General features: G+C 50.4%; 1 protein-coding gene across 4 annotated transcripts in view; it reads right to left on the bottom strand.

Annotated features, from left to right (window-relative positions):
* SYMPK (symplekin scaffold protein) overlaps nt 1-14949 on the bottom strand; it is a 46091-nt gene that overhangs the window by 7721 nt on the left and 23421 nt on the right. For all 4 annotated transcript variants that reach the window (XM_016192163.2, XM_060186103.1, XM_060186104.1 and 1 more), the window contains 9 exons: nt 14033-14183; nt 12333-12537; nt 9261-9411; nt 5185-5420; nt 3932-4013; nt 3680-3793; nt 2221-2368; nt 1509-1669; nt 237-345 (listed from right to left, as the gene is read on the bottom strand). In XM_016192163.2, coding sequence (XP_016047649.2) covers nt 237-345; nt 1509-1669; nt 2221-2368; nt 3680-3793; nt 3932-4013; nt 5185-5420; nt 9261-9411; nt 12333-12537; nt 14033-14183 — 1357 coding nt within the window. The remainder of the gene's footprint in view (nt 1-236; nt 346-1508; nt 1670-2220; nt 2369-3679; nt 3794-3931; nt 4014-5184; nt 5421-9260; nt 9412-12332; nt 12538-14032; nt 14184-14949) is intronic.

Genomic DNA, 14949 nt, shown 5'->3' with positions numbered 1-14949 from the left:
TCGGTGTGACGGGGAGGGGCATTGTCAGTGGGATAGTGGAGGGAAGGGGCAGCTGATTTCAGAGCAAGCCTCACTGGAACCCCACCCCCACCCCCAATTAGATGAGCAACACACTGTTCTGATGTGGCCCAAGACTGGGGTGGCTCCCACAGCAGTTCAGCTGCCTGGACCCCAGCAGGGCTGAGGCCTGGGTTGTGGAGTTGGAGGGAAAGGAAGAGGGGGGACCCCAGGGGCACCTTTGTCCGTGAGGCTGTGCAGACACCTCGTGACCAGCGTCTCTGCCCCCTTGGGGCAGTTTTCCACCAGCAGGAGCAGCTCTGGCGAGTTCATGCCCATTCCGCGGATCTGGAGGCAGAGACAGGGGTGATGGGGAAGGCCCGGGGCAGGGCGTGAGCGAATGGGGAGGACAAGCCCCAGGTGAGAGCTCTCGAGGGGATCAAGTGGGGGGATGCTGTGGCTCTGGGGACAAAAACTGGATTTCCCACATCTTCCACATAATACGAATTACAACTATGTGAGATGATGAATGTTAACTCAACTTGTCACCATTCCGTGATAAAGTGGGGTGTGTATGTGTATGTTCTGCTGGGGAGTCATATGATTCGACCACTTCTGGACCAATTTTCCTACATTTTTCTCATTTTAGACAGACAGACAGACAGACCAAGACAAATCAGTGGGCTGGGTCGAGTTGCACCTGGTTGAGCACATATATTACCATGCAAAAGGATCTGGGTTCAAGCCCCCAGCCCCCACCTGCAGTGGGGAAGCTTCACAAGTGGTGAAGCAGGTCGGCAGGTGTCTCTCCCTATCTCCTCTTGATGTCTATACCCAAGATGTAAACACAAATATTAACTACAAACAAAAAATAGAGGAGACACAGTCCAACACTGTCCCACTGTCCACGGAGCTTCCTCTGGTGCCATATCATTCCTTGCGGGGTTGTGAGCACGATGTGAGCAGGGGCAGAGGGGCCGGGTTATGGTCCACAACAACACTGCTAATTGTGGGGCCAGGGAGGTGGTTCAGTGGTAGAGCACAAGCCTTCCACCTGAGCTTGGAGCGGGGACCAGGGGCGGCATTAGGAGAGCTCCTATGGATGGAGGGTTGGTCTGAGGTGTGTCTTCTCTTCTCTCTCCACCCCTCCCCGCTCATTCTCTTCAAGTCTCTTTCTCTCAAAAAAAATTGTCCAGGAGTATCATGCAAGTTTGAGACCCTGGGCTCCTTTCCTGGTGCCACATTAATAGAAAAAAGGGAAGGGGGAGACAGCATAATGGTTTTACAAACACTCATGTCCGAGGCTCCAAGGTCCTCGGTTCAATCCCCCGCACCGTCATCAGCCAGAGCTGAGTCGTGCTGGGAGACGGAACGTGAACTCAGGTCTGTCCAACCTCAGATTCCTAACTGTGAGGTCACTCTGGCCTTCTGGACGGGGGGGATGTGTACATGCAGAACAGCTGAGGCCCCTAGCCAGGAGGACACCTCTTGCTGAGGCCTGGGGGCCTCACCGGCTGCTCGATGACCCTCAGCACCGTGCGTTTGATGTCGGCGATGGCCTCAGTGTAGACGGCAGCCAGCTCATGGATCAGCTTGTGGTTCTGAGGCAGGAGGGCCAGGTAGAGGTAGAGACACTGCTTGACGGTCTCCTCTGTCCAGGGTGCTGCCACCTCTGAGAGAAAGGGAGTGGGGGGCATAGGGTCAGGGGGGCCCAACTCTACCCCTCCTGGGGCTCAGGCAGAGAAGGAAGCCTGGCCTGGGATACAGGTAGTTGAGGTAGGGAGTCAATCTTCCAGGAAATGGGGTGGGACTAAGATGGCTCCCCTTGCAGAGAGCTCTATGCTGAGCCCACCCTTTCCTGCTTGGGGCTCCCAAGCAGGATACTGCCTGTATCCTCAGGAGGAAGCCTTGCTCCCTGCCCTGCTTGACCTGCCAGGCCTGGCCTGGCGCTGCCCGCTCCTGACTCTGACCCCCGTCAGTCCAGTACCTGGGCTGGCCGGGACTGTGTGAGCAGAGGCTCCTGTACTTTCCTGCCACAGCTTCAACCTGCCAGCTTGGTGGCCTGTCCTCTCGGGGCTTGGGTCTCTGCAATTCTGGAGGGCCTGCCCATGACCCTGCCTGACCACTCCGGGGGCCCTGACACTGGGTGCTCTCCTCCTGTCACTGCCCGTCCATCCAGGTGGGCTGGGTGGGGCCCAGGATTCAGGTGAACCCGCACCAAACCTGTGTCCTTGTCAGCTCCGAACAGCACGGATGGCGGATTGGGGTGGACCAAGAGCTGCAGGTAGTTGAGGGCAAACTTCTCCACATACTCTCGCAGCTGCTCCTTCTCGTACATGCGCTTGATGAAGAGCAAGGCCTGGGAGCGCACCTGAGGCGACAGGGGACAGTTGTGGAGGGGCAGGAGCACAGCCCGGGGTGAGGGTGGGGGGTCAGGCCGTATAACTCCTCACCATCGACCTGTTCAGCCCTACTTTCTGTGCTCTAGCCAGAATGGTTTTTTTTTGTTTGTTTGTTTGTTTGTTTTAAGTATTTTGACACATTTTCTCTTTTTCTTTCTTTCCTTCCTCTTACCAGAACCCTGCTCAACTCTGGCTTATGGTGGTGCTAGGGACTGAACCTGGGACCTCAGAGTCTCAGTCCTAGAAGTCTCTTTGCAGAACCATTATGCTCTCTCCCCTGCCCCAGAATGCATTTCCTACAGAAGTGGAACACAAGACAATGGCTTTGAGACCTGTCACAAAAGGCACCCACAGGGCTGGTGAGACAACTCAATGGGTAGGACACCTGCCTGGCACCACATGGGAGGGATCTATGGTCTATGGGGAAGGTCTAGTGCTGTGGTATTCTTTCCTTTCTCTACGTGAATGAGAAAGTGGCCCAGGAGGAGTGAAAACATGCATGCATGAGGCTTGGGGGGGGGGTGGTGGATGGAGTTCACATCACTGCATCACTGGCCAAACCCAGACCGGACAGTGTGTCAAAGGAGCAGACACATCATGTCAAGAAAGGAGCTGATGAGAGGCTGGAGGAGGCGGGGTTGGGCCAAGTACTTCACCTCCTTATGACCCACCCAGGTCTTGACTGAAACATGGGGCCCTACTGTATTCCTGACCCCACCCACCTTCCTTGTCAGATCCCCGCCAGACAGGGCCAGGGAGCCTGTGGGGACACCAACTTCCTGGCACTGAGTGTCCACACTGCTGTCTGCTCTCCAGGCCCTGGCACAGCACCAAGCTTTAAGAGGGGTGCACCATCATGTTAGCATGCACAAGGACTCAGGTTCAAGCCCCTGGCCCTCACCTGTAAGGGGAAAGCTCACAGGAATTGAAGCAGAGCTGCAGGTCTGCAGGTATCTCTCCCTTCTCTTTCAACTTATCAAATGAAAAGTTAAATGAAAATATTAAAAAAAAAAAAGAGGGGGGGGTGCTGTCACAGGTGAAATGAGAAGGGGACGGCTCTTCCTTGGGAGGGGGTGTCTGTGTGTGTGTCCTGCATAGCCTGATACCATCAGACATGGCAAAACCACGACCACCAACCAGTGACTGCAGGAGGGCACTGAACATGTGTGTCCCTCTGGCCCCCGCAAGAACCTTTGGGGAGAGCCTGGAAGAGACCTGGCTGGTTACTCAGGACAGACAGAGGACTCTGGACCGCTGGCCAGGTAGGGACAGGACATCACCTTGTCCTTCTCGTGGGAGCTGAGGTCGAGCAGGACGTGCAGGTACTGGAATTGACGGGACGGGCGCTTGAAGATGAGGTCTCGGAGTGTGGACATGCCCAGGTAGGTGCGGCTCTGCAGCAGAGGGTGGGGAAGCAGGGCTCACGCAGGCTGCCTGTGGGATGCCTCCTCAGCCCCCCAGGGCAGGGCCCTGCCCCCCTGCACCAGCATGCTGGGGAGGGAGGGGAGCTGCTGGTCCTTCCTCATTCTTACCTCATCCTCACAGTACTTGCGGATCACCTCCAGGGCGCTCTCCGTGATGAGGGGTGCCTCGAGCACAACTTTAGTGAAGATCCTGCATGAGGAGGGGGGACAGGCAAGTGAGGGGAGGGGCTGTCTGGCTTCTGTCCAGGGAGCTGGGGGGCTTGCAGGGGCTTTCTCTAAAACCGGTGCCTTTCAGTCCCGGCTGCAGTGGAATGACTTGAGCAGACTTCACCAACCCAGGACTCAGTTTTTTCCCTCTGTCTAATGGAAAGCCGTAATTCTACTCACTTTAAAAAAAAAAAACCAGTGTACTGCTCAGCTCTGGCTTATGGTGTACGGGGGAAATGAACCCAGGAATCTGAAGCCTTAGGCATAAGAGTCTCTTTTCTCTTTGCATAAACATTATGCTACCTACCCCTCACTAATTTTTTACATATATAGTTTTTTTCCCTACCAGAGCAGCACTGCTCAGCTCTGGCTTATGGTGGTGTTGGGGACTGAATCTGAGATTTCAAAGCCTCAGCATGAGGTTTTTTTTTTGTATAATCATTATGCTATCTCCCCCCCATCCAGTAATCTTTATTCTTTCCACACCCTGGGGAAATGGGGAGAGTACAGGATTTGCACGGGTAAGGTCCTGAGCTCAAACCTGGCACTGCTTGTGCTGAAAAGCAGAGAGAGCACAGCACTGCTCTACCATCTGTGGAGCTTCTCCCTGCTGCTGTCTATGGTGCTCCTATGTGGTGCTCAGGGCTTGAACCCTGGTCCTTGTATGTGCGCTCCACAGGTCTGTTATTGCCCCACCCCTCAACGAATATATCTAGCACGTTTTGCTACTTCATGTGGTACTGGGGTCAAATCCAGGACCTCACACATGCAGGGTGAGTGCTGCACTGCTAAGTCCCCTCCCCAGCTCCCACTTTACCACTTATACCAGAGTGACGTCTAGTTTTTTCTCTCTTTCCTATCTTTCTCATGAATAAATAAATAAAATAAATATTTTTTAAAAAGAAAAGAAAAGAAAAAGCAAATAGAGAAGATAGTGAAAGGCCAATCTCCCCCACATCACTCCAAGGGCACTCAGCAGAGCTGGGAGCTGGGGACAGGCCCAGGGAGCCCAACAGAGAGGCCACGCCAAAACTTGCCATTTGTGCCTGTTTCTGAGAGAGTGGAGGGGGGAAGAGTGAGATTTGAGATGTGGAGGAAACTCAAAACCTAGGGTGTGGACTCTGGGACAGCATTGTGCAGAGCTGTCCCCTCACCCGTCCTTCTGGTCGGGCTTCTCCTGCAGGCCAGACAGCAGGCGGATGAGGCAGTCCTCATACTTGTCCAAGGAGCCCGTGGTGCCGGCAGCCAGGTAGGCATTGTACTCTTGGTAGAGCCAGGCGAAGGCCAAGTCCAGGCGTGCCCGCACATCCTCCAGGATGAAGGACAGAACCTCGGCCTTAAGGACCGGGTCAAACTGCGTCACCAGGGTGGCTAGGATCTTGATGCGTACCTGATGGGGGGACAGAGAGTGAGTGAGTGTTGGCGAGGGCATGAGCAAGCCTGGCAGCCCGTGACTGTGTCCTGAGACTCCTGCTGTCCAGGACTAGAGCCAGTGCAAGGTGAGCATGGGGAACTAACTGAAGGCCATCAGCCCCATGTGTGTGGAAGGGAAACAGAGGGAGAAAATAAAGCATCCGTCAGAATAGTTTCTAGGAGAGGAAGTTACCTGTTTAAATACAAAGAAAAGACCTAGAGTGGTGGGGACATGGCCCAGTGGATATAAGGTTGGATTTGCAAGCATGTGGTCCTGAGTTTTTTCGTTTTTTTTTTTTTTCTTTTTTCTTTTTTTAACCAGAGCACTGTTCAGCTCTGGCTTATGGTGGTGTGGGGACTTTGGAGCCTCAGGCAAATCTGTTTGCATAACCATTATGCTGTCTACACTCCACCCGTGGTCCTGAGTTCTATCCCTGGCCTGTGATGAGCTAGAGTGCTGCTTTTACTATTCTCTCTCTCTCTCTAGCTCCCTTCATTTATATACTGATCATCCTGAAGACAGGGAGGGAACTGAGGTGTGAATCAAGTACTATTTCTGGTGCCTCTATGGCTATACTGTGTGAATATGTTTTAAAAAACAAATAAAAACCTAAGTCTACATACTACTTGACTAGCCAAAAATAACCTTTAAGGTGCCGGGGAGATAACACAGTGGTTTATGTAGCAGATTCTCATGCCTGAAGCTCCAAAGTCCTAGGTTCAATTACAGTCACCAGCATAATCCAGAACTGAGTAGTATGCTGGCCAAAAAGAAAAAGGTTAAAAACATTTATCTTTAAGGGGCTGGTGAGACATCTTACCTAGGAGTGCACTTTGCTACGTGCACAAGGAAGGTTTGAGCCCCAGTACAGCACATGGGGGTGTTCCAGCACTGTGGGAAACTTCGGTGCTGCGATGTCTAGGTGTCTATATGAAAACCTTGGTCTGGTGGTCTGGGAGGTATGGATAAGGCACTGGACTGTCAAGCATGAGGTCCTGAGTTCAACCCCCAGCAGCACATGTACCCGAGTGGTGTCTGGTTCTTTCTCATGAATAAATAACTAAAATCTTTAAAATAAATAATAAACCTTGGCCTGCACTGACAAGACAGCAGCGATGAATACCCCCTTACCCTCCCACCTAAAAATAGGGTCTGGTGGCTCAGAGGCAAAGCACATATTTTAGGTGTGAGGCCCTGGGTTTGACTCCCCAGCACCACATAAAAACGAGAAAGACAAAAATAAACGAAGATTGTGGCCTGGAAGGTGGTGCAGTGGATAAGGCTCAGGCTCTGAACTCTCAAACATGAGATCTTGAGTCTGATCCCCAGCAGCACATGTACCAGAGTGATGTCTGGTTCTTTCTCCTCCTTTCTCATGAATAAATAGATCAAAATAACGGGCAAAAACTGCTTGACTGCGGTTACAGTGCCAGCAAATGAATGATTTTAGCTTTAACACAGGCAGGCCTGAATCCAAATATTACCACCAACGTGGATGTGGCCAGGGAGGGGAGCTCAGTGGGCAGAGTGCAGGACCTGCAAATGCAAGATTCTGAGTTCAGTCCTTGGCACTGCAATTTGCAGTCATGTTCTGGTTCTCCCTCCCTCTCTCTTATAAATAAATACATTTTTATCAATTCATAGTGTTAATCACAAACAGGAACATAAGCTGGGGAGGCAGACTGTATGCCTTGCACATGTGAAGCTCTGGGTTCATTAAAACAAAGCAGAGACCCCAGAGATGGTGTAGAGGCTAGAGGGTCAGACTCAACAACATGAGGTCTCAAGTTTGAACCCTGGTATTGCATGAGTCCGTGATGCTCTGGGTTCTCTTCTCTCTTTTGTGTTAACTAAATAAAAACAATTTCCTTTTCTTTTTTCTGCTTTTTTAAATATCTATTTAAAAAAATTTTTTTTGCTAATATTTATTTAATCCTTTTTGTTGCCCTTGTTATTTTATTGTTGGAGTTATTATTGTTGTTATTAATGTCATTGTAGTTGGATAGGACAGAGAGAAATCGAAAGAGGAGGGGAAGACAGAGGGGGAGATTAAGACAGACAACTACAGACCTGCCTTACCACCTGTGAAGCAACTCCCCTGTAGGTGGAGAGCCAGGGACTTGAACCGGGATCCTTAGCCAGGGCTTGCACTTTGCGCCACGTGCGCTTAACCCACTGCGCTACCACCCGACTCCCTTAAATATCTACTTTTATTTTCCCTTTTATTGCTGTTTTATTTTTGTAGTTATTGTTGTTCTTGATGTCATCATTGTGGGATAGGACAGACAGAAATGGAGAGAAAAGGGAAAGACAGAGAGGGGGAGAGAAAGACAGACACCTGCAGACCTGCTTCACCACCTGTGAAGCAACTCCCCTGCAGGTGGGGAGCCGGGGGCTCAAACCGGGATCTTTATGCCAGTCCTTGTGCTTTGTGCCACCTGCACTTATCCTGCTGCACTACCGCCCAACTCCCTTTTTGTTTTTTATTATTTTAAAGATTTTATTTATTTATTAATGAGAAACAGGAGGAGAGAGAAAGAGCCAGACATCACTCTGGCACATGTGCTACCGGGGAATGAACTCAGGACCTCATGCTTGAGAGTCCAATGCTTTATCCACTGTGCCACCTCCCGGACCACCCCTTTTTATTTTTTTAATTTAATTTTTTTTTTTTTTTACCAGAGCACTGCTCATCTTTGGCTTATGGTGGTACAGGGCATTGAACCTGGGACTTTGGAGCCTCAGGCATGAGAGTCTCTTTGCATAACCATTATGCTATCTACCCCTGCCCCCCATTTTGCCTCCAGGGTTATTGCCGGGGCTCGGTGCACCACAAACCCACTGCTCCTGGAGGCCATCTTTTCCCTTTTGTTACCCTGGTTGTTCTACCATTGTTGTGGTTATTATTATTGTTGTCACTGATGTCACTGTTGCTGGATAGAACAGAAAGAAATGGAGAGATCAGGGGGAGAGAAAGACACCTATTAAAAAAAGCGGGTCAGCCAGGAAGCAATTACAGAAGCCAGACCTTCCACCTTCTGCAACCCACAGTGACCCTGGGTCCATGCTCCCAGAGGGATAGAGAATGGGAAAGCTATCAGGGGAGGGGGTGGGATATGGAGATTGGGTGGCGGGAATTGTGTGCAACTGGACCCCTCCTATCCTATGGTTTTGTTAATGTCTTCGTTCTTAAATAATTAAAAAAAAAAAAGTGGGAGTCGAGCGGTAGCGCAGTGGGTTAAGCGCACGTGGCGCAAAGCCCAAGGACTGATGTAAGGAACCCAGTTCGAGCCCCCGTATCCCACCTGCAGGGGGTTTATTTCCCAGGCAGTGAAGCAGGTCTGCAGGTGTCTGTCTTTCTCTCCCCCTCTGTCTTCCTCTCCTCTCTCCATTTCTCTCTGTCCTATCCAACAACAATAACTACAACAATAAAACAATAAGAGCAACAAAAGGGAATAAATATTTTTAAAAAATGCTCAACATACATACTCCTATTGGCCCTTTATGAAAAAAAATTTAAAAAAAAATAGCAAGATGGAGACTGCTGTGGAGCAGTCTCCATCTCGAGGCCCCTCTTCTCACGGCCCTGTGCTCAGTGACAAGCCTTTAGGCACCGAGCACTGTCTCCTCCTCACTGCTGCAGAGCTGGGTTCACGCCCACCGCTCCGTGGAGGATGGCAGAGGTGGGCCTAGAGCCCTGTGGCTGCTGAACGCAGAGCTGGTGGGGAAGGAGCTCTTTCTCACTGGTGAAACCCCAGAGCAGGGACCTGATGTCACTCCTGGCAGGGAGCGACTAGAAGATGGGCTGGGGCACACCTGGGCCGCCCCGCTGCAGGCCACGGCCTTCTCCGCCCGCAAGATCCGCTTCACGGCTCCCAGCTTCATGGCCTCCACCTGGGCTTCTGTCAGAGGCTTTAACACGTCACTCAGCCGGAAGATTTTCTTGCGCCCACCTGCGCCCGCCAGCCTGCGAGGGAGAGTGGGGACAGGAACAAGGGATACGGTGACTGGAAGCATACTACTGGGTTCCATGCCCACAGAGTGACTCTCCCCATCCAGGCTATTAAGAACTGCCCCCCTACTCCCTCAGTGGTCCAGGAGATGGTGCAATATATAAAACGTCGAATCCTCAAGCATGAGGTCCCGAGTTCAATCCCCGGCAGCACATGTACCAGAGGGATGTCTGGTTCTTCATCTCTATCTCCTATCTTCCTCGTTAATTAATGAAAATAAAATAAAATACTGGTAGTTTCTTATCACACCACAATCTCTGACTCTTTCCCTTAAAAAAAAAAAAAGAACTAGCCCCACCACTCTCTCTAACTCTTGTGCTGGTTGCTGAAACACAGTAGAGTCCAGGACTATGGGAAGAGGAGGTGATTTTGGTTTTGTCTCAGGAAGGGTTCTCAGAGAGGGCTTCTCGGAGACTCATGGGGCATAGATCTAAATGACGTGAAGTGACGAGACACTAAGTCTCTGAGGGGTGAGTTTTCTGGGCAGAGACCAAAGAAGTGCAAAGGCGGATCCTCTTCTTGGTTGTTCAAAAAGGAATATCAAGATAAGAGGTGGGGGAATGCTGTGGATGAAGTGTTGGACTCTCAAGCATGATGGTCATGTGCCAGAGTGCTACTCTGGTTCTCTCTCCCTCTTTCTCATAAAGGGATGTCTTTAAGAAAAAAAAAAAAAAAAAGGGAGTCAGGTGGTAGTGCAGTGGGTTAAGCACAGGTGGTACAAAGGCGCCAAGGACTGGTCTAAGGATCCTGGTTCAAGCCGCCGGCTCCCCACCTGCAGGTGAGTCGCTTCACAAGCGGTGAAGCAGGTCTGCAAGTGTCTGTCTTTTTCTCCCCCTCTCTGTCTTCCCCTCCTCTCTCCATTTCTGTCTTATCGAATAACAATGACATCAACCATAACTACAACAATAAAACAGCAAGGGCAACAAAAGGGCGTAAAAAATAAATATTATAATAAAAAAGTTAAAAAAAAAAAGAAGGGGCAGGGCAAATAGCATAATGGCCATGCAAGCAGACTCTCATGCCTGAAGCTCTTAAAGTTCCAGGTTCAATCCCCCGCACCACCATAAACCAGAGCTGAGCAGTGCTCTGGTGTTTCGCTCTCTCTCCATCTCTGTCAAAAATAAATAAAATATTAGTAATTGAAGAAAAAGAAGGGAGTCGGGCTGTAGCACAGCGAGTTAAGCACAGGTGGTGCAAAGCACAAGGACTGGCATAGGGATCACGGTTCGAGCCCTGGCTCCCCACCTGCAGGGGAGTTGCTTCACAAGTGCTGAAGCAGGTCTGCAGGTGTCTATCTTTCTCTCCCCCTCTGTCTTCCCCTCCTCTCTCCATTTCTCTCTGTCCTATCCAACATCGACGACATCAATAACAACAACTACAACAATAATAAAAGATAAGGGCAACAAAAAGGAAAATAAATAGGCTAGTGGGATAGAGGAGGGGATGAGGCAACTGAGTGTGTGCATTCGGTGGCCGTGGGGGTGGGGGCTTAAGTTGTGGCCCTATTACAAGCCCACGCTGGACACAGGCAGGAGCTGTCAGGGAGCTAAGAATCAGGACCATGATGGTGACAACCCGTTAGCACTTATGGCAAGGTAGAGATTGTGCTAAATATTTTACACTGAGGTCACCTTCAACCTAACAGTTACCTATTGATAGTATAATTATCTAACCATCACTGTGAACGAGTTTAATTCTCCCTTGATCCTCAGAGAGACACCCTCATCCATCCCAGTTTTAAACATAAGGGGTGTTTTTTAGGTACCATAAACTAGTGGGGGGGGCATTCAGCCTGTTTGTTACAGGGCAGGAACTTACCACTGTATAACAGAGCTGAGCAGTGCTCTGGTATTTCTCTCTCATAATAATTCATGAAGAAGGGTGGGGAGGGAGGGGAGGGGAGGAAGGGAGCTAGCTCAGCCTGTTAAAGTAACAATCTGAGGCTGCAGGTTCAGTCCCCAGCATCATCTTATGGCATATCTGATCAGTCTGAGGCTGCAGGTTCAGTCCCCAGCATCATCTTATGGCATATCTGATCAGTCTGAGGCTGCAGGTTCAATCCCCAGCATCATCTTATGGCATATCTGATCAGTCTGAGGCTGCAGGTTCAGTCCCCAGCATCATCTTATGGCATATCTGATCAGTCTGAGGCTGCAGGTTCAGTCCCCAGCATCATCTTATGGCATATCTGATCAGTATTCTGGTCCTCTCCCCACCCCTTCTCACTCTTTTTTTTTTGTTTGCCTCCAGGGTTATTGCTGGGGCTCGGTGCCTGCACTACGAACTCACTGCTCCTGGAGGCTATTTTCCCCATTTTGTTGCCCTTGTTGTTGTGCTTGTTGTTGTTATTGTTGTCATAGCTGCTGCTGTTGTTGGATAGGACAGAGAGAAATGGAGAGAAGAGAGGAAGAAAGAGAGGAGGAGAGACAGAACCTGCAGACCTGCTCTACCGCTTGCGAATTGACCTCCTGCAGGTGGGGAGCCGGGGGCTTGAACCAGGATCCTTACACCAGCCTTTGCGCTTTGTGCGCCATGTGTGCTTAACCTGCTGCGCTACTGCCCGACTCCCCTCATTCTCTCTTTTAATTAATGATTCTAGGAAGGAAGGAAGGAAGGAAGGAAAGGTGGGGCCAGGGACGGAGCAAGGTTAGGCAGACAGTGGGTCTACCCTCCCTCTTAAAGCGCAAAAATATAAATTAAATCCAACAAATGAGGCTTAGTGGTTATAGTACTAACTCTAGACTCAAACTGCAGAGTGCCATCCAGGCCTATCTCTCTCTCTCTCTCTCTCTCTCTCTCACACACACACACACACACACACACACACACACACACCCAGGCCCCAGTCCAACCCCAGCACCTGCCAGGGCCTCACCGGGGCTGAGTGACGGGTATGATGGGCTCAGGCCTCCTCTTGGCCTGGGGGGCCTCCTCCTCCAGGGTGGACATGGAGCTCAGCGAGCCCACCACCGAGATGGCCTGGCCCTGGGCTGACAGGCGGCGCTTGATCAGCACGCTCTCGGGCTTCACCACCTTCTCCTCCTTGGGCTCCTCCTTGCACTGCTTGGTCTGTTCCACACCTGAGAGGGAGGCAGCAAGCGGCACAATCAGACCTACATGCTCTCATCTGAGCACATGTGCAGAGCTCTTCTCTGTGTTGTGAAGCCGGTGATCAAATGTACACAATGCCTTTCCGGGGCACTCGTGTAGCTAAGGGCACCCCCACTTATTTATTGCCACCAGAGTTATCACTGGAGCTTGGTGCCTGCACGACTGATTTGGCTACTCCTGGTGGCATTTTTTTCGCCCTTTATTCCACAGGGCTGAGAGAGATTGATGAGGATGAGGGAGACCGGGAGGGAGGGAGACAGAGAGACACCTGCAGTACTTGCTGGGCCGCTCATGAAGCCTACCCCTGGCTCCAACCCTGGTCCTTGCACATGGCAGCACATGTGCTTAACCAGTGGCGTCACTGCCGGGTTCCCTAAATCCTACTTTATGACACAACATGAAATATAAACTAGAAATGTCACTCACTGCTAATGGGAGTGTTACATCGAATAGCCACTTTGAAAACATGAAGAACGTCTTCTAATTAAACACTGAATATATTCTACCCCAGAGTCCAGCAATGCCACTCCTTGGGCATAACCTCAAATGAAGGCACAAAATGCCTGTTGACAGATGTGCACAGCTGCTTTATTCACAGTGGTCAAAAACTGGGGACGGTATCGCAACAAAGTAAAGACTCTGGGGTGGATATACAAGTCCATAAGGATGACAGAGGGCCTAGTGGGGGTTGTATTGTTATATGGGAAACTGGGGAATGTTATGCGTATACAAACTATTGTATTTACTGTTGAATGTAAAACATTAATTCCCCAATAAATTAAAAAAAAAAAAAACTGAGGATGGGGAGTCAGGCGGTAGCACAGTGGATTAAGCGCACGTGGCACAAAGTGCAAACACCTGTAAGGATCCCGGTTCGAGCCCCGGCTCCCCACCTGCAGGGGAGTCACTTCACAGGCGGTGAAGCAGGTCTGCAGGTGTCTATTTTTCTCTCCCCCTGTCCTTCCCTCCTCTCTCTATTTCTCTCTGTCCTATCCAACAACAACATCAATAATAACAACAATAAAACAACAAGGACAACAAAAGGGAATAATAAATATTAAAAAAAAAACTGGGGACAACCCACAGGTCTGACAACAGGACCATGGATAAACAAATGGTGGTGGTATTCATATGAGGGAATGTTCCTGAGCAATGAAGAACAGTAACTGGTTCGTAAGACAGTAGAGATGGTGAGTTTTGAAGGTGTCTGCTAAGAAAAGAAACCAGGCTCTCCTAGAGCTCATTTAGGTGATGATGTTCAAGATGAGCCAAAATGAACCTCTGGAGACAGAAAGCCAAACTGTGATCCTTTCTGGAGAAAGGCTACAGCAGGTGCTGACTAGTAAGGGAAGAGAAGGGACGCTCTAGAACATTCTGTAGAGGGGCCAATAGCTCCATCTGTGTGGTGGTTACATGCTGTGTTCACTGTCTGAAAATTCACCAAAGTGTACACATGACACTCACCTGGGCCCAGTCCGGCGGCCGTCATCTGTGTGGCCATGAGCCGAGCCAGGTGCTTGATCTGAGCCTCAGTGCCAGCTGATTCCACTGGGGTGTAGATGGCTTGGAAGGAGGCGGGCATGGTCTCAGGCAGGTACACCATGCTGATGAGGACCTGTGGACGCCCAGATTCAATGCCAGGGAAATGGCAGTGACTAAGACAAGACCAGGGTAAGATCTCTCGAGCGCCACCTCCCAAGGGAGTAATGATATGAGGGGTGCATGAAGGAGGGTGATGTGGGTGCTCTGGTTCCTTGGGAAAGTGGCACCTGGCTTGAGAACTAAAAGGCAGCAACGTTCTCTTCGTCCAATCTAATAAAATACGGGGGAAAAAGGCCATCACCCAGCCCCATTTGTTTGTTTTCATTTTTTGTGAGAACCTTTTTTTCTCTATTTTTATTTGATAGAACACAGAGAGAGGGGAGATAGGAAGAGAAAAAGACAGACACCTGCTGACCTGCTTGACTGCTCGTGATGTGTTCCCCTTGCAGATGGGGAAGGGAAGCTCACACCCCAGTCCATGTGCATGGTGATGTGTGCCTTCAACCAGGGGCACCAGAAACCAGCAACCCCCCCCCCACTTTTTTTAATGGTTTATTTATTAACATCAGAGTCTGATGGAGGTTGAGACATAAGCTCCATGGAATTAACACAAGGCCAATGAGAGAGCCTCTAAGACAAACTGAATTGAATTTTTTTTTCTAAGGCAAACAAGCCAAGGCAGATTTGAGCAGCGGAGCATCACAACTTGCACTCTAGAAAGATTCCTCTGGGGATCCGGGGAGGAGTGGGCATCGTCCAGGTGAACAGGCGGAGACTGAGTGGGGTCTGTCTGGATGAAGAAGAGTCTAGCACGGGGTCTGGAGGGCTGGAGTGCCCCT

The sequence above is a fragment of the Erinaceus europaeus genome, chromosome 2, assembly GCF_950295315.1.
Source record: "Erinaceus europaeus chromosome 2, mEriEur2.1, whole genome shotgun sequence".
Taxonomy (NCBI): Eukaryota; Metazoa; Chordata; class Mammalia; order Eulipotyphla; family Erinaceidae; genus Erinaceus; species Erinaceus europaeus.
Note: the sequence above shows the minus strand (reverse complement) of the source record. Positions and strands in the feature narration are given on the sequence as shown.